Source organism: Cyprinodon variegatus, unplaced genomic scaffold (genome assembly GCF_000732505.1).
Source record: "Cyprinodon variegatus isolate N-32 unplaced genomic scaffold, C_variegatus-1.0 Scaffold94, whole genome shotgun sequence".
Classification (NCBI taxonomy): domain Eukaryota; kingdom Metazoa; phylum Chordata; class Actinopteri; order Cyprinodontiformes; family Cyprinodontidae; genus Cyprinodon; species Cyprinodon variegatus.
In genome coordinates, this window is record NW_015150547.1 from 1,332,104 (window position 1) to 1,356,232 (window position 24,129).

General features: G+C 37.9%; 2 protein-coding genes across 2 annotated transcripts in view; both read right to left on the bottom strand.

Annotated features, from left to right (window-relative positions):
* The window catches only part of LOC107084222 (clathrin interactor 1-like), a 21,246-nt gene extending 10,881 nt beyond the window's left edge, over nt 1-10,365 (bottom strand). Inside the window, exons 1-3 of the mRNA XM_015373952.1 lie at nt 10,159-10,365; nt 3,802-3,906; nt 3,599-3,695 (exon numbers count right to left, since the gene is read on the bottom strand). Of these exons, the coding sequence (XP_015229438.1) occupies nt 3,599-3,695; nt 3,802-3,906; nt 10,159-10,199 (243 nt within the window). The 5' untranslated portion in view covers nt 10,200-10,365. The remainder of the gene's footprint in view (nt 1-3,598; nt 3,696-3,801; nt 3,907-10,158) is intronic.
* A 1,029-nt stretch (nt 10,366-11,394) lies between these two features.
* Nucleotides 11,395-22,773, bottom strand: tpst1 (tyrosylprotein sulfotransferase 1). The gene is made up of 7 exons (XM_015373860.1): nt 22,555-22,773; nt 19,496-19,533; nt 18,418-19,099; nt 17,292-17,450; nt 16,756-17,009; nt 14,521-14,692; nt 11,395-11,849 (listed from the first exon to the last, which is right to left on the bottom strand). The coding sequence occupies exons 3-7, from the start codon at nt 18,820-18,822 to the stop codon at nt 11,844-11,846; spliced, it is 996 nt and encodes a 331-aa protein (XP_015229346.1). The 5' UTR covers nt 18,823-19,099; nt 19,496-19,533; nt 22,555-22,773; the 3' UTR covers nt 11,395-11,843.
* Between the last annotated feature and the right edge of the window lie 1,356 nt (nt 22,774-24,129).

The following is a 24,129-nucleotide window of genomic DNA, read 5'->3' on the forward strand; positions in this document are numbered from 1 at the left end:
TTTGAGATATCAAAAAAGTACTCCAGAGTGTTGTTCAGCATGGGGGTGAGTAGAAAATGAAGGCTAATCGTGTTTTGGGTGTACTATTCCTTTAACAGCTGGGTTCATTTAACTTACACTGCACATCAAAATGGACTAAAGTCCAACATTTAAAGTTTGTTTCATGAGTTCTGTTCCAGGGGGTCTTTGATTATTTAACTGCTTGCTAAAAATATTTCAGCATGCTCACTTTGTAAATGTCTCCTTCAATAGAGGCAAAGAAAAAAAAAAGAAAAGAAAAACACTTAAACATTAGGACAGCCATTAAGTGGATGGTCTCTGTGGGGTTCTGCTAATGTTATCTGGAGGGGGGCATCAAGAATCCATTGTGCTTTCTGCTATGAATCATAGCGTTGGTAACTAATCCATGAGGTTGAGGCTCAGTCGACAGTCTCATTCCAAGGCTGCAACATAATTATACCCACACCAGGCATGCCAAGTACCCAAATTTCTGGTTATTTTTTTGATCCCACAGCTGCTGCAGGATGTACAGTTTGCTGCCCCTGCTGGGGCTGCAAACAGAATCAACCCATCCAGCGATCTGTACATACAGAGTAAAAGAAAAACCAACCAACCAACATCAAACCAACTGTTTACTGATGGTTTGATGTGATTTCTGCAAATTTACTGTTCAGCGGGCCATCCACTGACTGCTACAGCACTGCTTAGAACAGCCAGACCCAGTTTAAGTTACAGGTCAGAATATGTCTTGTACATAATCAGAGTTAATACAGCAATGTCAGGGTTGGGTTTACTTCATTTTACTACCCTTACAATATTTTTACTACCAATACAGAAACAAGCATATGCCTTGATTAAGACCTCTTCATGCTTGCAAAAACTTCGGCAGCATCAGAATCTGTGAATATGTTTGGAACAGCTCCCCCATGTCGTCATTTGAGAAATAAAGGTGATGCTATGTTCATACCGAACGCGTTTTGAGCAGCAAAAAAGCGTCTGCTGTAGGGCTAAAATAATTAATCGGATTAATCGTGATTAAACGATTATTGAAATAATCGTCAACTAATTTAGTAATTGATTAAACGTTATAGAGACTGTAAAACATGGTTTTAGCTGACAGAGCAACCCACTTAGAGCAGTAATTATACCAAAATTGTAAAAAAATATATATAAATGTTTTGCATTTATGATTGAAAAAAAAAACATTTGTTCGTCTAGCAATATGTTCTATCCAGAACTCCTGAAATGAAAACGTTTCACCTTGTTTTATTTCGTAAAATACCTTCTTTTAAGAACCTTTTGTTATCTGATTATAAATCAAAAAAATTATCTACAGATTAATCAAATTTCTAAATAATCATTAGTTACAACTCTAGTCTGCTGCTTCATTTTTTATACTTGTGTATATTAAAGGTCAGAGGTGCTTCAAGAGCATCTTTGGCACACCTAACAGCATCCAGCAAAGTGTGTCCACATGCATGTGATGCTTCTGCTGCTCCTGTTTTCAATGACAGAGAGTAGCTTTGCTATATTTGTTGTGATAAGTTGGTAAAAACTATTTTTTTCCAACTCCAGCAGCTGCTGCTTGTGAAGCGTGTCACGCGCCTCAGATGCTCAGAAGCTCATGAGGCGCTGCTTCAGCTGCATCAAGATGCACTGTTCCTGCTGCTCTAGACGCGCTGCAGGACCTTTTGGCTTTCAGGAACCAGAGGACCTCAGCTCTGAGCGCTGAAGTTGGTGTCAGGATATTCTGCTATCTTCTTGCGTTGCTGGTAATACTGGTTTGCTGCTGAGGTGTGACTCCAATAATATGAGATGTCATTGGATCTCAGTAAATAAAGTCCATGGTAACGTTTTTCTGCGAACTTTGTAAAAAGCCTCTCGGTCATCCTCCATGACCTGCTGAAGCCAGTCTTTGCATGTTGGGTTATCAAGTTCTGTAAACTTAAATGCTGAAACTAATTGACTAAACTACTTTATCTAAACTACATAAAACTCATAATTTCGTAAAAGTTCCGGTAGTGTAACATGTTGTTTTTCCAAGTACATTTAATTAGTATGGATTATATATGTCTTGATTAAGCATATCTTAATAATGCAAACCTTAAGTTTAATTAGGAAGTATTTGTGCAGATTTTGACACTAAGAGCAAATTGGTTGACTAGTTGACAGTGAGTGTGGCTAGTGCTGCATCGCCATAAGTGAGGTTGCTGTTAATGAGAACTGTTTAATCGTACAATACTGGCCTTGAATGCAATTTACAAAATAAAACAATACATTGAGATGTTAACACCCATATCACTTTAAACTAGGGATGGAACGGTTTTTTAAAACCGTCCGCACCGTTTGGTTCGCGTGTGTTGCGTTCGGTTCATGCGCTGCTCCTTTTTCTCATAGGCGAAGCGTGTACACTCCAGAGCAGAAGGTGACGCTACTGCGACCAAAGCCAACCACAGTAGTAAACAAGAAGAAGAAGTAAAGCAGCGTAGCCAGGTGTAGCAGAAAAAAAGCAGTTGTTGTGGAGAATTGTGTGGGTATGGCGAGTGGGAAAGAACAGGAGTTGGAAGACGCGCCAGCAGCACTTTATAGGTCTGCTGTATGGGAGCGCTTTGCATTTAGAGTGACCTACGATGACGGCGGAAAGAAAGTTGTGGATAAAAGTGCAACAGTGTGCAAGCATTATGCAACACGTTTTGTTTATGCTAACAGCAACATGACCAACATGTCAGGCTAACCCCGAAATCCCACATACTCCGTCAGCACTCCGCTTCGCCCCGCTGCGCTCCAGACCGCTCCGTTCCTTGAAGATCGTAGAGGGCATGCGCGAGATGATTAAATTCAAAGCAGCAAAACATGTGGAAATGAACCATGGTTTCTGCGGATCATTAAAAATAATTACAATTCATTAATTTTTTTGGATTTTTTTCATTAATTTCATTAATTTTTATTTTTTCATTAATTTTTATTATTATTTTTATTTTTCGGTGTAACAATAAACATATATACCGAATAATATACCGAACCGAACCGAAAACCGTGATCACGAAACCGTGAACCGAACCGAACCGTGGATTTTGTGAACCGTTCCACCCCTACTTCAACCATAAATAAATCAAATTAACTTAAAAATACAGAATTTGATTGCTCCTTTAACTTAATAGCCTTAGTTCATAAACTTAAATTGTTTTAAGGCAATCAGTTTCCTACTAATTTAACAAGTTTCGCAGTGAGCCAAAGATATGAAAACATCTTTTTCACATGGTGAGGCGCAAAAGACTCGTTTCAACATAGAAACAAGGTGGCAACACCACGCATTGCACACAGCAAGTCAGCCAGCCAAACCAATAGAGTTCATCAACATCCGCTCAGGTTCTGCCGAGTATTCTTATCATTTTTATACAGCTTAAATAAACTGAAACATTTAAGTCAGCATCCATGGAAAAGTCAGAATATATTGAAGGGGTGAGGAAAACATTAACAAGTCAAATCGTGTTTTTTAGAAAGTTACACTTCAAACACAAAGAAAACACCCCAAGTCTTCATTTAAATAAACCAAGAGCAAAATTTGTGGAACAGATACAACGTATTGCAATCATACCTTATAAACTCGTCTCCAGTTTTTCTTATTATCCTTCAGCATCCTGGTCCAAAGCATGTTCATCACCTCTGGGAACTGCTCATACATAAACGTAGCTCTGCAAACAGATGAAGTCAAAATTAGAATCATTCTGACGGCACGGATAAGTGAAACAAACTGTATTCATTTAGCCTGTGAACATGTGTGAATGTCCTTGGACCTACTTGGCTATCTCTCCCATTAGCTGTCCAGAAGGTCCCCAGGGGTCATCATTGGTTGCTTCTCTAACCTTGGACTCTATCTCTGAGTAGTTCATCACCACATTAGTGCTGTTGACAAAAACATGTAAACCTTTGATCATTAGCAGTACTACTATCAAACAGCTTCGTTGCTGCATTTGACAAGAAAACATGAAAACAAAAAGAAAAAAATAAATATTGATTTTTGATCTTTTTTTTTGTGTGCATTCTTGCTTCTTACGGCAAGCAGGTAAACTAGGTGCATGTATCTACTGAAACTTCCCATTCATTGAACTTCATTGCTCTCGCAGAGATCACTGTATTTCACCTTTTGCTGGCCGTAATACAAACTCTCTCTGAATATTTCCCAAACTACATCTGCTTTGTCTTAATCCACCAAAAACTCCTGTTTTGCTAATTTACTGATCACTTTCTGTCTCTCTCTACTCGCAGTCAGACACAGAATACAGCAGAAGGTCCTTGTTTGTACTCTTAAAGCTTGCGTGACGATGCACCGTAACCCATTTAATATGCAGGTTTTAGGTCCCCACAGAGCCAGAAGATAGCAGAGCAGATTTATCAAGTATATTTGTGCACAACATTGGGTCTAAGGCTTGCTCCAAATACCTTAAATTGTAGCTCCTTTGTCCTGTTCCTAACTCCTATCCCTTCAACTTTTGCAGGATCAACAGATAGAACACTATCCAGAGGGGAAATGAGCTCTGGACTGCTGTGCTCAATCTGGAGTCATTACTGGACGGATACACACATGGATGAACAAAGGACAGTTTGTACATTAGCATGTATCACACAGAGTAGAGATGAAGAAATAATGTATTTTTATTAAACTCCATGAAGTGAGCTGTGCCAACATTCACAAAGGATTGTAACTGAACTGTGTAGCGCTTAGCGACTGCTAGTAATGACAGGAGGTCCCTATGCTAACTGCACTGATGCTCCTTCCTAACTGCCAGCACTGTTCAGAAAGAGCCCTAAACTTTCCACACAAAGGCTTGATCCATCAAAAACAATTTTCCCTGGACATGTGTGGTTCCTCACACCAACTGTGACGCAGGAATATGGACATTTTGGAGGAGAGGGGGAAACGGCGACCCAGATTGTGAGGTGAAGAAGTCATCTCAGATGTTCAATTTCAATTTATAAAACATTAGTAGTAGATTTAGTCATCAGGAGCATCTAATATCACAGTTTAATGCATATTGGGACTGCGGAAAATAAAAAGTGCCTGTGAGTAGCTCAAATCCTTATGGGGTGTATAATATCTGAACACTTCCTCACAATCTCATTCCTCTCCCAACAATCAAATCATAGATCCATACATAAAAGCAGGAGTGTCCCAATACAACTTTCTGTTTCTGAGAAATAACCGACACCAGTATTAGCACAAATTATGAATGCTTCCATTACATATTTTGCATTGTAAAATGTCAGAAAAGCCTTGATCAAGTGGAATTACTAAAACTGAGAGCGATCGTGAGCAACAATAGGTACTAAAACAACTTATCCGTGCAATATTAACCAATAGATTGCAGGAAGTTTAAACAGAAGCAGAGTGTTTTTATCAGCGCACCAATAACAGATTTAGATGCAGGGAGATATAACCCCATATTTGTTTTCTGGCAAAAGGACTGATATTTATATCGCATTGGAACATCCCTAGATAAAAAAGTAAGGCGTTGAGGGTAGGGCTGCAACAAACTATTATCTGGCGAGTCGATTAATCTGTCGATTATTTTTTAGATTCACGTATAGCCAAAGATTCGTTCATTACAAAATCAAACCAGGTGAACTACAATTTTTCCACTTGTGCATTTCTGGACAGAGCATAATAATAGATGAAAACATTTATCTTAAATCAAAAAGTTATATATATATATATAATACAATTTTTGAATAATTACTGTTCTAAGTGAGTTGCTCTGTCAATTAAAGGCATGTTTTACTGTCTCTATATTCCAGTTAATGATTAATCGATTACTAAATTAGTTGACGATTATTTCCATAATCGATTAATAACGATTAATCCGATTAATTGTTTCTGCTCTAGTTGAGGGTTATTCATACTAATTAATGTAAACATTTTAATACACTAAGACAACAGTGTGTAATAGATGCTGCTCTGTTGGAAGATGTTGGAAATTAAAAAAAAAGCTTTTCTGTCTGAAGACAGGAAGAATCCTGCTTCCCTGAATAATAAATAGACTTTGGAAAAGGATTTGTCCTGCTGACCTCTTCATCAGATAACCAGCATGAGGACAGAGGCAGAAGCTTCTCCTAGCATAAAGAGGGAATGTGTACATGAGAGTAAGATGAACACAGGTACGCTGCTTCCTGCCTTCTTTTGTCCCTGTAGCTCATTTTCTACTCTCTGTTCCTCTACATACAAAGCACATCTCTTTGTAAGCAATCCTCATTCTGTGGACAGCTGAATGAAAGAATCTGCTTAAAATAACTTTTCGGTTCTGTCTTTTCTTTTTGCTCTGTGCTCCCTCATAGAGAGACCTTTTCTTTACCTGCCTTCCTCTCCATCTCTTTGTTCACTAAAACCTGCCAAACTTGCAGAAAGAGTAAAATGACAATTTATCTCTGCCAGCAGCAGCTTTTAACTGTGTTATAATCAGCTATGGTAGAAAACAGAACGCTCTCCATCAGTCTGACTGATTATTCGCAGGAAGAGAAATGCTTCTGCTGCCAGTTGTATGGAGGAAGATCAATAATGGAGTGTATTCATCATGCTCAGCCAGCCACAACCAACAGCTGATGGAAGCTGTTGTCCACTACACAATTTTAAACCCAGCGCCCCCTAATATCCTCCCTCATCTAGCTTTAACATTTATTCCTTGTGTTTTAGAGGTATGCCAATACAACGGTGATCTATTTTTTGTTAATAAAAATAATCATGAAAATAAAAAGAATTATCATAAATTCTGACTTTAATGTTTTCCTTTCTTTAGAGGGCATCAATTGAGGTTGTGCATTACATACAGTTGAAGCTGTCTTTCCTTTTCTAACGCCTATTAATAATTTACATCAATCTGGAGTCTCAGACGTCTGTCCTTTCAGCTCCAATAAAGCCTTATAGATACTGAAGGTTACAGTATTCCTGACTCATCTTGTCTAGTGTTGGCATTAAAACACTCCACTGAAATGTTTCTGGACCTATCTGTATGATAAGCAAACCAAGACAAGAGGTTTTCTGCCGGTGTAGGACTATATTCCTTTTCTCCAATTTCTATAATTTTTGGGGTACCACCAAGCTCCATTTTGGCCTAATGTTCTTTTCTTGATACTTCAGAGCTTTATAGCTCATTATAATATCAAAGTTTGCAGTATTGCAGTTACAAACGACTGTTTTATTGACATATTTATTCATTGCAATTAGAAAAAAAGAATTTTAACAAGATTAAGACACTAAATCTGTCCCCTCAGCCCCTTCATACAGAAAAAGTTTGTTTTCTGCCACAGGGAAGAGAATAGTGAGTTGCAGCTGGTTCACAGATTCATTTACGATTTAGAAAAAAAAGTAAGAAATGTTTCACACAAAGGTTACAACTTAGTCCTGCAACAATGGACTCTTTAAGTGTGAAATATGTTTTTTTTTCCCCTCTCTTCCCCAATGTGGCTCCAATCTTTCCACAGAGACAATGGCAGAGCTAGGTAACCGCCTGGACCTGGGCAGCCAGGTAACCGGTGGGAACCTGGCAGCTTGGCCTCAGTTAATCACCCCCCACCCCTCTCTCTCAGCGCCCCCCACTCTAATGTATGTGATGCATTGTGACGAACGGTTGTACTAAAACTGTAATATCCCTCTGAGATTATTAAAGTAGGTCTGATTCTGATTAACAAGTGAGCTAATCTAGCTACATACTTTTCCTTAATGCAAAAGAAAATAATAATAAAATCAAAATTGCTTCATTGGTTGATATCAATCAGCCCTATTCATGTATGTAAAGAAGATATTTAACCAGTTGAATTTATGCACACCATGTTGTTAATTTTAGTGGCTGAGGTTTTGCACCTCACCATAAATGTTGAAGCAATTCTGATTATAAAGAGAAGTAGATAAGAGTCAGGATAATGTGGGTTGGATTAGTCTACTCACTGCCATCTTATTGTATCTCATGTACTCTCTAGCTCTTCTGCATTTATATATACTTCCTTAGACATTCAGCTCACAAACATAACTTTTCCTGTCCCTGTGAATAGTTAGCTTTATTTTCCCTCCTTTTTAGAAAAACTATAAGATAAAAAGAGAGATATAAAAAATACCAACTTCCTGTAAATACAATAAAGATTGAGAAAATAATCCAATATTTTTATGTCCTATTGATCAGACTGATGCAAGGTTTGTATGGTGGTTTGAAATGTTTGTTGTTGTATTTATTGCCATGAACCAATTATATAAGCTTTTTACACACACAGAAGAAATGACTGCAATATGAGATTTCATTTGTCACTGGATCTGTACATTCCAACAAAATGTGTCTTCTGAATTTAACCCATCTACCTAAGAGTAGTACAGGAAGATTTTCTACCTCCTCCTGCAGGGTAACACTATGTATAACAATATAATAACTATATTCTCAAACCTATATCACAGAGACATAACAATCGGCAAAATGCATGTATTTAGAACAGCATTGTACGGAAGAGGATTAGGGGCCACTGAAAAACTAAAAGAAGTTAAATGATTTTTAAATATTATTTCAGTTTAATATGGGAAAAAGTCAGAATTCTGACTTCAATCTCAGATTTATTTCCTCAGAATTCTGACTGAATTCTGACAGCTAACAAACATGTTAGCATCAAGCTGTAGCCATGTCTGTTTTACAGACTAGCTCTCTTGTTTTAATCACCTTCTGCTCTTTCATTAATGAAATAGCATCACCGGGGACCCCTCGGGCACGTAAAAAGTTGCCTAATTGCATCATTATCCACCAATGTGTTACTGGCCCTCCCAAACAACGCCCATATCTCTTCCTTTTTGGTGCCCATCTACATTAAGATCCACAATTCTGAGATTAAATTCTGAATTCTGAGATCTGAGAATTTTGAGGGGAAAAAAAGTCAGAATACTGAGGGGAAAAAAGTCAGAATTCTGAGGGGAAAAAAGTCAGAAGTCTGAGATTAAAGTCAGAATTCTGAGGGGAAAAAAGTCAGAATTCTGAGGGAAAAAAGTCAGAATACTGAGGGAAAATAAGTCAGAATACTGAGGGAAAAAAGTCAGAATACTGAGGGGAAAAAGTCAGAAGTCTGAGATTAAAGTCAGAATTCTGAGGGGAAAAAAGTCAGAATTCTGAGGGAAAAAAAGTCAGAATACTGAGGGAAAAAAGTCAGAATACTGAGGGGAAAAAAGTCAGAAGTCTGAGATTAAAGTCAGAATTCTGAGGGGAAAAAAGTCAGAATTCTGAGGGAAAAAAAGTCAGAATACTGAGGGAAAAAAAGTCAGAATACTGAGGGAAAAAAGTCAGAATTCTGAGGAGGAAAAAGTCAGAATTCTGAGATTAAAGTCAAAATACTGAGATTAAAGTCAGAATACTGAGATTAAAGTCAGAATACTGAGGGAAAAAAAGTCTGAATTCTGAGATTAAAGTCAGAATTCTGAGAAAAAAAGTCAGAATTCTGAGAAAAAAAGTCTGAATTCTGAGATTAAAGTCAGAATTCTGAGATTAAAGTCAGAATTCTGAGATTAAAGTCAGAATTCTGACTTTCTTCTCATATTATACTGAAATGAAATTTAAAAATCAGTAAATTATTTATTTTGTTTTTTTCACTGGCCCTAATCCTCTTCCGTAGCATTGCCATTTTTATCTAAATAGTGTTTATTTGCCAGGATGCTAGGTTACTGAGGAGCGCGGGCCTATAAGGAGCGATTGTGAGGAGAAAACTCGCTGTTCCTTTACTGTTTAAGCCACTATTTGTCCATCCTGAACAATAATAAGCCCTGTTCCTGTTGGAGATGTATAATGTGTTGAACGGACATGGAGACGATGAGCATCCTTAGGGTGGGACAAACAGACAGGCTCTGCTGCAGCAGCACTCTGAGGGATAAAAACACCTGACCTGCTTAGAGCGGAATTAGCTAACTAAGAGGCACATAGCGCTGGAAAAAAAAGCCACATCATTTGAATTTATGGCACAATGATTATGAGTTGTCAGCTAGCCAGTCGGTCAAAGCTAAGAGCTGAAAGGCCTGTATCCTTTCCTCCATCACGCGATAAAAGTTGACGATGCTGCCCCGGAGAAAGCCGCTCTATCACCGGTTAGCTCATGAGCCACTTAGCATGTTAGCACTGACCCCGCATCTCTGTTGGTACTCACGCTTTGTCCACGAGCTCCCTGACTTTCCACATGTTCAGCATCTCCGCACGGGCCTGCGGGCTCCCCACCTCGAAGCTGCGCCTCCCCCGTTTCACGACACCCCCGCAGGTAGAGGTGGAATCCGATAACTGACGACAGAATCCCTTCCGCTCAACGAGCTCAACTGAACTGAACAGCGACCGCTGCGGGTAACGGACCCGGGCCACAGTTGCTACGGAAACGGCCTCTGTCGACGTCACTCTGGCGTCGTGATGTAGGCTTCATCCAAAAGCCAAAGATGCAAAATATCAGAGATCATTAAAATCTTTGCGTTTAAATAAGAATAATCCACATCAATCTAGTTATTTACAATTATGTCTTATAGATGATTATTTTTATTGATGATGTGTGAATCCTTTAAACCTTAATAATACCTGCCTGTTAGTGTAAAAACTAATGTTTTGCCAATTAGTTTAACAAATTAGGATAGTTCCTCTGTAAGGATAAAAATTAATCTGGCCAAAATTTGGCAATGAAACATTAAAAGGTTGGAGCCCTGGATGTCTCCTAGAGTACAAACGTGTATGATGTAATAAGGTTAAATAGATCCTTATATCCCTCCACCACTTCACAGGTAATTTCAGTCAGTGCATGTAGTGACCAAGAAAATCCATATATCCCTCCACCCCATACTACCAATGGGATACCAAGAGAAACATAAATAAGATCGGGAGATAGTTTAGCATGGGAGACTATGGGAGATAGTTTCATACAAATTTATGAAAACATGTTTTACATCAGTTTTTACAAGGTAGACAACCTTTTTCTTAAAAAAAAAATAATTTGTATTTCTATTTCAAAACTAATTATTAAAATAGTTACGGTTTACATCTGACAAAAGATGTTATTAAATTTTTGTAGTCGCATTTTAATAGACATTTTGCTTTTTACAAACTTTAAAGCTTTAGTGTTTTTTCTTAGATGTTCAAAATTAAAGAACAAAATACAGAGCCTGCAGTACTCACATCCAGAGACCATCAAGTATGGCAGTCTGAGCAGATCCAAACCCACAAAAAGTGAGCTATCTTCCACTTTATACCATATGCCAACACGGGATTCATCAAGAGCATTAAGTGCTATCAACTCACCACCAGAGGGCGCCATGAAATACTTTATCTCTGGAGTAATGTACATTATAGTTAAAATGGACTTATCCTCTTAATTCATATTTCATAATAAACCACAAAAAAACTCATAAAAGATCAACCAAAATAATTTATTAAGAAAATAAACATACATCTTGAAAAATATATACAGTCATTATGCTTGATGAACACTGACTGAGCTCTTAGTGAGTGATTGGTCTGTAGACATTCACATTGTGGTGAAGCAATTTCAGAAATGTTGTAACACTTTCAGGTAGGAGGCGACACGATGCGTCAATAATCTGTAAAACTGTTTACCATGGATGAGAGACGTGGAGATGAGATTAACGAGTCTAACTCAAACACTCCACCAGTCTGCAGGCTTGGATACTGTAAACAAGTATTTAGGATCATTTACAAATTGATGTGCAACGGCAAAATAAACCCTGTTAGGAGAGCTCAAGACCGGTAAGGAAATCCGCGTCCAAGGAGCAGCCGAAACATGGAAGAAAGCTGCCGGAATCTTCAACTGGGTTGATGAGACTCTGGTGCTGTTTTTTTTTATCTCTGAGAGAAGAACAGAAGAAAAGGATTACTCATTACAAGAAATTGTTAGAAGAACAAAACACAGAAGAGTTTTTTATATATATATATATATATATATATATATATATATATATATATATATATATATATATATTAGTCTAGATTTATCAAGATTAATTTGGCTCATTTGAATTCTGCCAAAGAGCTTCATGAATCAGAATTACTTTATTAATCCCTTGCAGGAAACTTGTCTTGCAGTGAAAACGTTTACAGAAGAGAGAAAAATAAGATTATAAGTACAACAAGATATAAGAATAAAATAAGGATGATGCTTGTGTGCTACCTAAATAGTAAGTAGGTAAGTCCTTGAACAGGTTTCTCAAGCCAGGTGGCGCATTAGACCAGGGGCTCATCTCCTGTTTCCAAAATTCCTCTCAAACTGCTTGAGGAAGCTTTTCTACTATGGTAACTGGTGATGAAAATAAATAATATTCAATAACATGTATTTGTGTTTAATAAGTGTTTATTCAGATAAACATGAATTTTGAACTGTAGGCCTACATAATAGTTCATGATGAACAGTTTACAGTCAGTAGCTTTGTGTCAGTCAATCCAAGCTCTATTTCTCTTTTTTCCAACAGTCACTCAGGCAGTCATTGTAATGTCCTGTGAGGCTAGTTTTGGGTTATGGAGGGTTGTTTATGTTAGTATTCATGCTAAGTTCATGCTAAGCAGTCATTATGTTCTGGAGGTTGCAGTTGTAAGGGTTAACAATGGCACCATTGGAAGAATGTTTCACCAGTTGTATATAAGGGAACAAGCATTTCCTAGTTTTTCGGAAAGCATGAATAAAGAACTTCACGACTGGTCCTTGGTTTTAGCATGAACAACTTACCTGAAGGCAAACATGCTAGAATATCAAGAATTAAGTCATCATAGACGCAGCTCCCAACCCAACTTTGAGAATTAAAAGTGAAGTTTTCTTTATCACCCAAGAGTCTGCAGTCAATGCAGCACATTAATTCCGATAATGTTCCACCACTTATTTANACTGCTTGAGGAAGCTTTTCTACTATGGTAACTGGTGATGAAAATAAATAATATTCAATAACATGTATTTGTGTTTAATAAGTGTTTATTCAGATAAACATGAATTTTGAACTGTAGGCCTACATAATAGTTCATGATGAACAGTTTACAGTCAGTAGCTTTGTGTCAGTCAATCCAAGCTCTATTTCTCTTTTTTCCAACAGTCACTCAGGCAGTCATTGTAATGTCCTGTGAGGCTAGTTTTGGGTTATGGAGGGTTGTTTATGTTAGTATTCATGCTAAGTTCATGCTAAGCAGTCATTATGTTCTGGAGGTTGCAGTTGTAAGGGTTAACAATGGCACCATTGGAAGAATGTTTCACCAGTTGTATATAAGGGAACAAGCATTTCCTAGTTTTTCGGAAAGCATGAATAAAGAACTTCACGACTGGTCCTTGGTTTTAGCATGAACAACTTACCTGAAGGCAAACATGCTAGAATATCAAGAATTAAGTCATCATAGACGCAGCTCCCAACCCAACTTTGAGAATTAAAAGTGAAGTTTTCTTTATCACCCAAGAGTCTGCAGTCAATGCAGCACATTAATTCCGATAATGTTCCACCACTTATTTATATATATATATATTAGGGGTGTGCAAAATAATCGTTATGACGATGCATTGCGATTCTAATTGTTGTGATCTACTGCATCGATTCTTGACGCGAAGTATCGATTCTTAATTTCAAAAAAGGAATAAATAAAATACATGAACGGTTGGCGCACATCCGCCAAAAACAAGTGGAATACAGCTTCCAGTTAGTAGATGTCGCTGCGGGATGTGTTGACGCCCGCTGCCTTGTGTCACAAGCATTTCCGTCCGAGGGATACTGCGACGAGTCTTTCATAAACAAAACACGGAGGAGACTGAAATACTTTTCGCCCGGCTCCATCACATTTCAAGTCAGATGTTTGGATGCATTTTGGCTTTAAAAACAAGAAGGTAAAAACGGATTTGATATGACACACATAATTTGCAAAAGGGGAAATATCATACATTTGAATTTTTTCATTTCATTGGTTTAAAGGACCACTGAGGCCATGTAAAAGGCACTGATTATCCTTATTTTGTTATTTCAAGTTTTATAAATCCTAAGCACTCTTTGTCAGTGTGTTCACTACAGTAATAGTAATATTTTTGTCCAGTATTTTTTTTGTCATGGCAGTACCTCCAAAAGTTGTTCCAACAAATACAGCAATGTATGAATTCAGTTGGATCAATGTATCAATTGAAAACACTATCCAGATCAGCCAGTCAGCCACTGGTAATGGCTGTATTTTTTTCTAACAGTGTTCAGTGAAAATATCACAATGCATCGCGATGCATCGCAATATTTCAAGTATCATGATGCATCGTGATGAATCGCATCGTGGCGTGTGAACCGTGATTTGAATCGAATCGGGACTTCTTTGGCAATACCCACCCCTAATATATATATATATATATATATATATATATATATATAGAGCATGTTTTTTTTTTAATTGAATGGTAGTAGTTAACATCTAATAATGTGTATATAGAAATTACACACCGAAACCAATTATGAGAAGAAAACAAATTTGGATGTTTGAAAAGAAAAAAGTCTACTGTACTTTACTGTACCTGTGAGTCTGTGTAATCAGGAGGGTTGGCGTGAGGATCGTAGCCCAGTCGTGCAAGCATGGGGGCGATTTCCGCCATGTCATTGATGACATCTGGGGGAATGTTTCCCACCCACTTAGAGAGTGCCTCTGTGTTCACCGGCTTCATCACCTGGTCTGTAGAGCGTTCAACCCTGCAAACAAATACACAGGTCAGGTCTGTGTTTAGCCATCAAGTTAGAGGTCCAGCAGAGCGAAGGCCAAACTCTTCAGACTAGTAAAGAAAAACAGAAACTATTCTGAAATAATATCTGTAAAATTCCAACTTTAAAAGCTCCTAAAAAGCAGAAAGATAAAAATAAAGGAGCTCAAAACTAACTAGATGTGAAAGAAAATTATATAATTGTGAAACTAAAACTCACAAGTAATAAAAAAAAAAAAATTTAGAGAACAGAAACAGAAAAAACCCCGGATGTAATTACATTAAACCATCAAACAAAAATGACCACTGACAAATATCTAAATTCATAGAGGAATACCAAACAGGAAGGAAAAAAATTAAAGCTTTTTTAGTAACATGTCTCTTAAAGAAGGTTACGAAACATCTTTGAGTAACACTGTGTTGTATAACTAATAACGAAAAAAAAAAAAGATTGCTAATTCTCTCTGGGTGTAGCCTAATTCCTTTAAATAAGAGATTTGGGTTTAGCCTTGTAGAGCAGCCAGTTTCCCATCAAATCCCCTGAGCGGGTTTCCTGCAGAAAGATGCTTTGCTTGAATGACAACAAGTGAGCAAATACATTCTGTGCTGTGGGAGGTCTCCAAGCTTTGCTTCACCCTGAGAGGTTAGGCTGCTTTGAAAGAAAACATGAGCAGCTCAGTGGAGGACATAGTCTAAGTAGGGTACAAGTGCCTCCACTGAATGTTAATCAAGTTAAAAACAAACAATCCGCATTAGTTTTATTCCCCCATTTCCTTCATCTTGGAATAAAGGTATATCTTTATTTTATTGATTGCTGGACAAAAATCTACGTTTTAATCATAGCACACACTTAAATGACCAACCTGTAACTAAAACAATAATACATGACTATTAAATACAACAAAAAATTAACATATTCACCATGTTGTATAACTGTGTTATGGTGCCGTGTTATAAACAAACTCACACAAAAGACAGGATCAATCATGACATTTTGTGTGTATTTTAAATTCAAATGTGAGACACGGCTGAAGCATGGTCCGAAAGGGGTCACGCAGCGTAACAGCAATTTCCAACAAAGTGACAAATCCACCAAAGATGAGATGAAACAGAAAAGAGCTAAATGTGTGATAGAAACCATAGAGTCCAGAGGGCAATCCCATTTAAATATGCCGTTAGGTAACCTACAGCTGGAAAACAAATACAAAGCTGAATGAAACAAAGCTCTGCTGTAAATATGACTGGGTGAAGATGCTTCCACAGATAAATTCCCATGGAAAAGAGATAATGACAGAGAACCTACTGAGTTATGTGGCGTATCTAGTGTAGATATTTTCCTGCATGGTGTTTCGGCATATTAGCTCAGCCTTGTTGAATAGATAATATACTAGTTCTTATTGGTTAATCTATGTTTTTACTTTATAATAAAAGTTACACCCAAAAGTTTTTTGTAAACTGTTTGCCATTTTTAAAGGGTAACTCGAGCTCATCACTCTTCTGCACCTCCACATTCATTTTTCAATATAAAACTTGATATCTGACCTTAGTTGTAATTATTGTTTGACAGTCTTAGCTGTTTGGATAATAAAGTGAAACTAACATTTCATTCCCTTGATTTGAAAGGTAAATCATCTGGTTTATCAAGATGCAGTATTATATCCATTTGTTTAAACTAACCATGTTTCCTCACGACTGCAATGTCTTTCCTTATGCCTTTTTATTTATTTACATTTACAGATTTGCAATCTTAGTTGATGAGGTAGATGAATGTGTGCCATAAATCCTTGCTACAACAATTGAAGATAAAAACACATTCAGCTCATTAGCTTCCAATAGATTATCTTAAAAATGTAGACTGATCATCCAGCTTGCTGAACTGATGTTTAGAAATCTTCACTTGAATAATCTTCACTTCCCAAACAGGAAGGGAAGCAGTTCTTTATGAAAACTACATTCCAAGAATACTTTATTTACAGCAGAATGTGGTAGCAGAACATAAAGCTGAAATGATCTGTTAGGTGTGACATCAGCAGGAGCATTTGATCAAATACTGACTTGGACAGAGACACGCCGCCGGCCTTCCCGATCAACTCTTCGTGATGCAGCACTGATGGGTCCCACTGGAGATCCAGGAAATGAAGCAACTTCCTCATTTCCTGCTCTGGGCGAAGAACGAGACGCTCGTATTGGACAGGTAGACATCGACCTTCCCCAGCTGCCTGGCACTGGCTGAACATGGTCTCCACGGCGCTGCTCCACTTGGTGAGACAGTCTCTGTAACTGGTCAGGTCAAACCCTGAGATGGTCACCTGTGAGAGAAGCCACAGAAAGAAAAATAATCAGATACCACAGAGGGTTAAATATACATATTTCAATTTAGAGTCAGATTTTAAAAAGCAACCTAGAATCTTCCACTAAAGCATTGATTTTGCTGTAATAGTCTTTTGGTCTTTGCAACAACATCCTCAAAGATAGTGCAGCATCAGCACAATTCAGCATGTAGAGGCTTGGAAACATGAACCAGTGAAACTTAAGCCATAAAGGAAGTTAGTCTGCCCTGATGATCAAAACAAGGAGGAAAACAAGCTTACCTTACGCGATATCATAGAGTGGACGGTTGCCCGTCCATCCCTCAGCATGAGCACAAACTTTGCTTTGGGGAAGATGCGTGCTAAATAAGACAGGGACTTCAATGCAAATGGATCCTTGTTGCAAAGGCGGGGTGCAGGCTCCCCGTGGCCGACTATCACCTGGAGTAAATAACATAAAATTGGGGTTTAACACAGCCATAACAAATACTGGAAGAAGGCCTCTTAGTGGCTGTGGAAATAATCAGAGCAGCTTCACATTCAAGTAGGACTCTGACCCCAACCTGATCACCATTGCTGCAACACAACAGTCTGATCTAAACAATGGTTCCGAGCTTAATTCAATTTTCTGTCAACATTACGATACATGCAGTCATGAAAAACAATATTCGACTACCTTTGTCTTGTTGGTCATATTTATTGTATTTTTCAAGTAATATTTATTTAGAACAAAAGAAGATTAAGAAAACAGTTGATTCAATTGTTTTCCTTCCATGACTGTGTGTTCAAAGACACTCTCCATCAGGATTGACTGAGTTTGAGCGTTTTGTTGAGAAGAATCAACAAATACAAATATTTTAGCGGCTAGATTAGAGGTCTGCAACCTGTGCCTCTGAAACATCACAACAGAAAGAAAAAAAAAAGAAAAAAAAACATATATAAAATATATTTTTCAATCTATTTTTTCTTATTATTAGCATGAAAAGTATGTTTTTTTAAACATAATTTTTCATTAAAAAAATTAAATAGAAAAAAAAAATGCTTCTGCTTTTCCTTATTTTCAAAAGTAAACATACAGATAAACTGTAAGTTGTTTAAAACAACAATTGATTTCCCATAGCAGATATGTAACAAAAATAATTTGCCTTTTATTAAAAGATCATTTAATATTTTTTGGCTCTAAACAACTTTTATTTAGCTAGACTGAGAGTAAAACAGTTTTTTGCATTTAAAAGGTTGCAGATCCCTGCTCTAGATGCTGCAGCAAAAGGTGATTCTAAAAAGGTTTAAACTCAAGAGGGACTGAAAAGCTATGCAAGACACATCTTTTGGACTTAAAACTGAAAGAATTTCAACAAAGCTACTTAGTGCTGGTGTTCTCCAGCATCGGACAGCACCAACAACCCACCTCTAACAAAAAGGCTCGCACTGCTGAGTCCAACACCTGGTCAGTGACTCCGGCCTCGTCCAGTCGCATTCTCTCCTTCACTGAGCGACTCCAAGTAGCCCTCATAGCCAGGAGGCGAGGGATCACTCTGGTCTCCTCTCCACACCGAACGGCGTTGTGGGCGTCCAGCATCACACGCATCAGCGTCGTGCCGCTCCGAGGAAACCCCCCGATGAAGATGAGGGGTGTGTCTTCGGGAAAGTGTTCAGTTAGGGGGAGACTCTGATTGCCTGAGCCCATGTTGAGCTCCATCCATCGGTAGCGGTGGCTCTTCCGAGGACAGTCCATCCCGTTCATGCCCAAGTAGAGCAGGGAGGCGGAGCAGAGCAGAACGCAGCCCAGCAGCAGGTTCGTTCTGCCTCTCATGGCTGTTTGTTGTGGGATTTTGTTTTGTTAAAACCAGAAGAACATAGATTAATACTCAGCTGGCAGCTGATGTGAGGAAATCTTCAGTCTTAAAATTCAATAGGGTTTATTTGCACATAGTGAGACCAAGGAGGACGAGTCCAACAGTAACTGCTACTGAGGGTAGAGATGTTGAAGGCTGGAAATCTTCCTCAGCTGTCATGCCCTGTTCTCGCACCGCAGGATCTGACCCTGCTGCACCCCACAGTCAGCCACGTCTATTAGCCATGACTCCAACCTAAAACATAAGGACACACTTAAATGTCTTTCTATCCCACTGACAGTTAAAGACTATTCACAGCACTACAGTTTAGAAGAGATCACTCCAGGATCAGGGTTTCAATACCTCCTGACTAATCCGGCAGATATAGTTATCCTATTTACAATTTTAAAAAAGAGCTCTGAATTTTAGCCAGAGTATGAGTCAGTCATGTTCCACCAGCAGATATTTGTGGAAACTGTTGTTTATGCAAGATCCCTGCCACACAAATGGAACTAATTGTATTTTCAGGCAAACTGCAACATATCAGAAGCTGCCAATGACAAATCTTTCATGTTTTTTTATTTTTTAACTGACCTTATTTATAAACCGACACACTCAGCAATACTTGTGTAAGGAGATATTACTACTTACCGAGTAAGACATTCTGCAACTTCCCCATATCTTTTTTTCTGCAATGTGCACAGAAAACATTTCATTAGTGCAAGCTCTAATCGACTTCCTTTTTCGCAGCATGGAAAATAAAGATTGCGAAGGGTGGCAAAAAGGGGGTTGAGGGTTAGGTTTCCTGCCATCTTGTTCAGATTGAAAGTGGAGAAATCCTAACATCTGGATGCCACGTGGTCAGCACTAAACCTCCATGTGGTGAATTAGGAATGGCCAAAAAAAAATAGTTTAAGGTAAGGCCTCAAAGCGTTAAAAGGCACCTATGAGTTTAACATGTGCTCTAATTTGAATGCTTTTCCAAAACATTGATTACCAGGATGGGCTTTTATTCCTTTTTACATATGAAAAAAAAAATTTAACCATTTTTTTTGTCATGTATTTTTGTCCGTTTTTTTTATTAATTTTAATCATCAAACTTTTTTCAAATCCTGAATCTATACCTGTTAAGATTTGGCAAACTGCAACTGAGAAAAATCACGATCAAAATAAACATTCCTATAATAAACTTGGATCCCTGACAATAACTTTGCTTCTGCCAAATTAAACATTTTCAAGATCACACTATAAAGAATATTTTTATCTGTTTTTTTTTTGTTTTTTTTAGTAGAAAGAGGCTTGCAAATACATCATTTGTCCTCATAAGTTTCAGAAACAGCCAAGTTAGGGCCGCAAAATAAAACTTCATGCGGTTAAACTGGGAAGAAAGGGGCTTCTAGAAAGTATAGCCACTGTCAGGATTCAGGTTCAAACTGGGAAAGGCCACCATGACACCAGATCATAGAAAGGCAAAACAACAGGGCGAGCTAAACAGACTGGTGCCAGGGGGACCATAGGGTACTAACAGGTAAGAGTTGAAGTTTTGGCTAGTAAACATTTTTAAAGAAACAGGAACTAAGAAGTTATGTTTAAGAGCAGACTTCCTGACAATGTAAACATTTGATTGGTAGATAAAACCACCACTAGTAAAAATAAATATGTATTTTTGTTAAATCTTTGCAGTCCGGCAGCTTGATAGATGCACAGGTACAGCAGAAAATATGATGGATGGAGTTTATGTGTCGGTGCAAATGCTGGTGAAGACACATTCTCTATATAGCTGCACATGGTTCAGCATTTAGAGTTGTAATAACAGAAGAGATACTGCATGCAAGGGCGGATTTAGGAAATATGGGGCCTTAGGCAAAGACAGGCAGGGGGCCATCTCAATTGAGAAGACAACATGTACAACAGACCCATTATACAGAGACAAAAGATTTAATAGAGTAGACATACATTATTTGTTCTAGGTTTTGTCCCTCTCTTCTTGTACCTTTTCTTGTTGTTTTCCTCTCTATGTTTTGTACTTAGCTGACTTTTCATGCTGTCTCAAAATGAATTAAAGAATTTTCCAATCACTAAAAGCTCACTTAGCCGATTGCTCCTCCCTGCGTTTCCAAAAAGATGACGGCAAAAGTAAATAACACATTCCTTCTTTTCATTGTAGACAAGCCATGATCTGCTGATCTGTTCTCCATTTTTCATTTGGATGAAATAACAGCTGCATGAATCATGACAGCAGACAACATAAAGAAGGGCAGGAGGTGTGGTTACCAATCTACTTGCTGTGGACAGCAGAGTTTTGTGCTTTTACATGTGGTCGCCTAAGTCTCGAGTAGCAGAAAAAAGTTGCTAGATTTGGCACCAGGTGCCTTTTTTTTTTAAATAAAAGTGCTAGAGGGGTGTGAAAAGTCGCTAAATATAGCGGCAAAGGTGCTAAGTTGGCAACACCGCTCTTCGCATCGTTTGTTTTCAAATGGTTTGCTGCTGTTTGTTTGGACCTTTCTGTACATGTGCAGCAAAAGGACTGATCCAATATGGTTAATAAGCATTCTGATGGCATTTTAAAGAAATGATTTTTTGTCAAAAACATACTTAATGTGCACAAATAAGGAATAGTTGTATTAACCATACATGTAAACAGAATTTTATGGGGCCCCCAGGAATTTGGGGCCCTAGGCAACTGCATAGTATTGCCTAATGGTAAATCCGCCCCTGACTGCATGCAGACTGCATTTACGTTTGAGTTTTAAAATTTAAAAATTTTAAATATTAAACAGCTACCGTTTTATAACAGGAATACTAAATATAACCTATCAAAGGTTCCTGCTGAGAATGAGTTCATCTTAAAAACAAAAAGGGATCTAACAAGTCTGAATTTTTTTTCAAATGTCAAAAAGGATCTCTAATAATTAATTAAAACAACTGTTGTTTATTACATAAAATATGTGCAATCCATCATACACATTTTTTCTTTTCTTTCTCCCAATTCTTTCCCTGCAGCATGACTTCCTTCCCTTTCTTTGCTTCCTACCTTTTTTATCAAACATCTATTCATTCCTTTCTTACCAACTGTCTCTTTAAAAATGGAACCGTCCCATATAAAGAAAATTAATTATTTACATTCTTGATAGTATAAAGGTTCCTAATGTTTACATAATCATTTAACACGCACGATAAAAGACAAAAATAAATTCATAATGTTGGTAGGGTGGAAAACAAAGCCTGGAAAGGAGTATCCATTTTATAATTTTCACAGGGAAATCCTTATTTGACCCCTTTCATACATCTTTATACATCTTTTTTGTTTCCAACCATCAGGCAATCCTTCCTTCCATCGTTGCTCTCATTTTCTCTTCCTTCCTCCAATCGGTTAATTTCCCTTCCTTTATACCTTTCCATGCAGGTTCCATGTTTAAATACAGACAACTGTAGAGCATCTGCTATTTACACTGTGGACAAAACGATGACAGCGAATTACATTAATAGACACAGCTCGGTCTATGGACCCATTTAGATGCGGACCCCCTCCTCCAGGCCCAGCAGCCACGAACATCTGGCCTGGCTACAGAACCACCCTCCGTCGCAGAGAGCCAGGTGAATGACCTGCCTGCTAACAGCAACCATTTACCCACCTCTACTTGGAGTAAAAATACTAATTCCGACTAAAAGGGAACCGCGGTTTGAAATGAACAACGGTACCAACTCACCTCCGTCCGAAAAACTGTCGAATATCCGAAGAACGTTGATCCAAACGGCTGTCCTCCCAGAACTATTTCCACCCTTTTCCCCTCTCTGTTACCAGCCCCACGTCAAATACCGTAATGTCCATAAATAAGAGAATAAGTCGCTCTTCTTCGCTCCTTATCCCGGCTGAACTTTCACGAGAACGTCGACTGCGTTTTTTTTTTTCTGTTACAGTCGGAAAAAAACACACATTCGACACGAGACACACGAAGCAAAGAGAACTCGCCGCTGATTGGATAAGCGGAAAAGCGGAAATGTAACACGGTTTACCATTGGTGGAAATGTTAAAGGATAATTCCGCTTATTTGACAGCTCTTTTTTTTTTTTTCTCCCACCACTGGAGACTAAAATTACTTTACCGCATCGATTGGTATGCTTTCAGTAAAAGCCCACCAGGGAAATGTAATCAGAGTGAGGGATTTACTGGAGGGTTGAACTACCACGTTTAATTTAACCATCTTTTCATTAGCTACAGATTCCTGTTTGCTTTAAAGCTACCAAGGATATTGTTGAGGAATTAAAGGCCAAGTGTTACCAAAGCTGATGATAAAACTTAATAAACAGGACATTAGAGAACCACTGACGGTTTTAGAAAAGTAATGAGATGCATAAATAATTGATCAAGGGTGTCATTGGCAATGATAATAAAAGAGTGGGTTTTACTCAAACTCAATCCCAACAAGTATCCATCATGATATTTTACAGATTTACAACAGGCAACAGCCAGCATAACATTGTGTCAATAATGCATTAGCTCTGCTTTGATTGAATGCACTGAGTGAGTCAGGAATAGTTTCATACAGCTGGGGCTCTATGAGCTGCAGGGCATCTATTACACTAGACTAGTACATCCAGGTCTGTAAACTCTGAAAACTGTTTACACTGCTTTCCCATTACCTTTGACCTAAATCAAAACAAATAAATGAGGGGTTTTGCAGTTCAAGGTCCCATCATTGCAGCTGTGAACTCTACTGAGCCATTACTGGGCAAACTGCAATGATCACAAAATAATGTGAAGAGAGAAACAGGAAATTTAGTATCTGACACATTTCATAAAAAAAAAACTGTTAAGACAACTTCTGAAATGTCTTGTTTGTTAGTTTCAATATCTATTTTTTCCTCCAAAAACTTATAATGAATGGCGTTTAAAAATGAAATCTTTTTCATGAATTGTCACATTACACCCACAAACTTTAATGTATTTTACTTGGATATTATCGAAATATCCCAACTAAATTAACATCTGTTGGATAATATCTCACACTCCATGCATGAAGCTGTAGTAGAACTGGAATTTGTTTAGATCAAAGCAGGCTATGATAGTCCAATTAAAGCTTCTTAGAAAATTGATGTTCATGACCTTTGGAAAAAAGAATTGGCAACATTTTTAGTCTCTCAACATGCAATCCTTGTAGAGCAATACCTTAGAAGACACTCTGCTAGTATTTTACCAGGGATTGACTCAAGGGGGCTTACTAAATGCATGTCAACCTTTTCAGAGTAAATGAATTATAAATGACGTTTAATTTCTCTTCCAC

Excerpts from the sequence above, each read along its gene's own strand:
- tpst1 (XM_015373860.1), bottom strand. The coding sequence starts at position 18,822 with ATGAGAGGCAGAACGAACCTGCTGCTGGGCTGCGTTCTGCTCTGCTCC. Across the intron at positions 17,451-18,417 it reads TGCGAGCCTTTTTGTTAGAG|GTGATAGTCGGCCACGGGGA; the intron begins GTGGGTTGTTGG and ends TATTTACTCCAG. Across the intron at positions 14,693-16,755 it reads GGCGGCGTGTCTCTGTCCAA|GGTTGAACGCTCTACAGACC; the intron begins GTCAGTATTTGA and ends ATTTGTTTGCAG.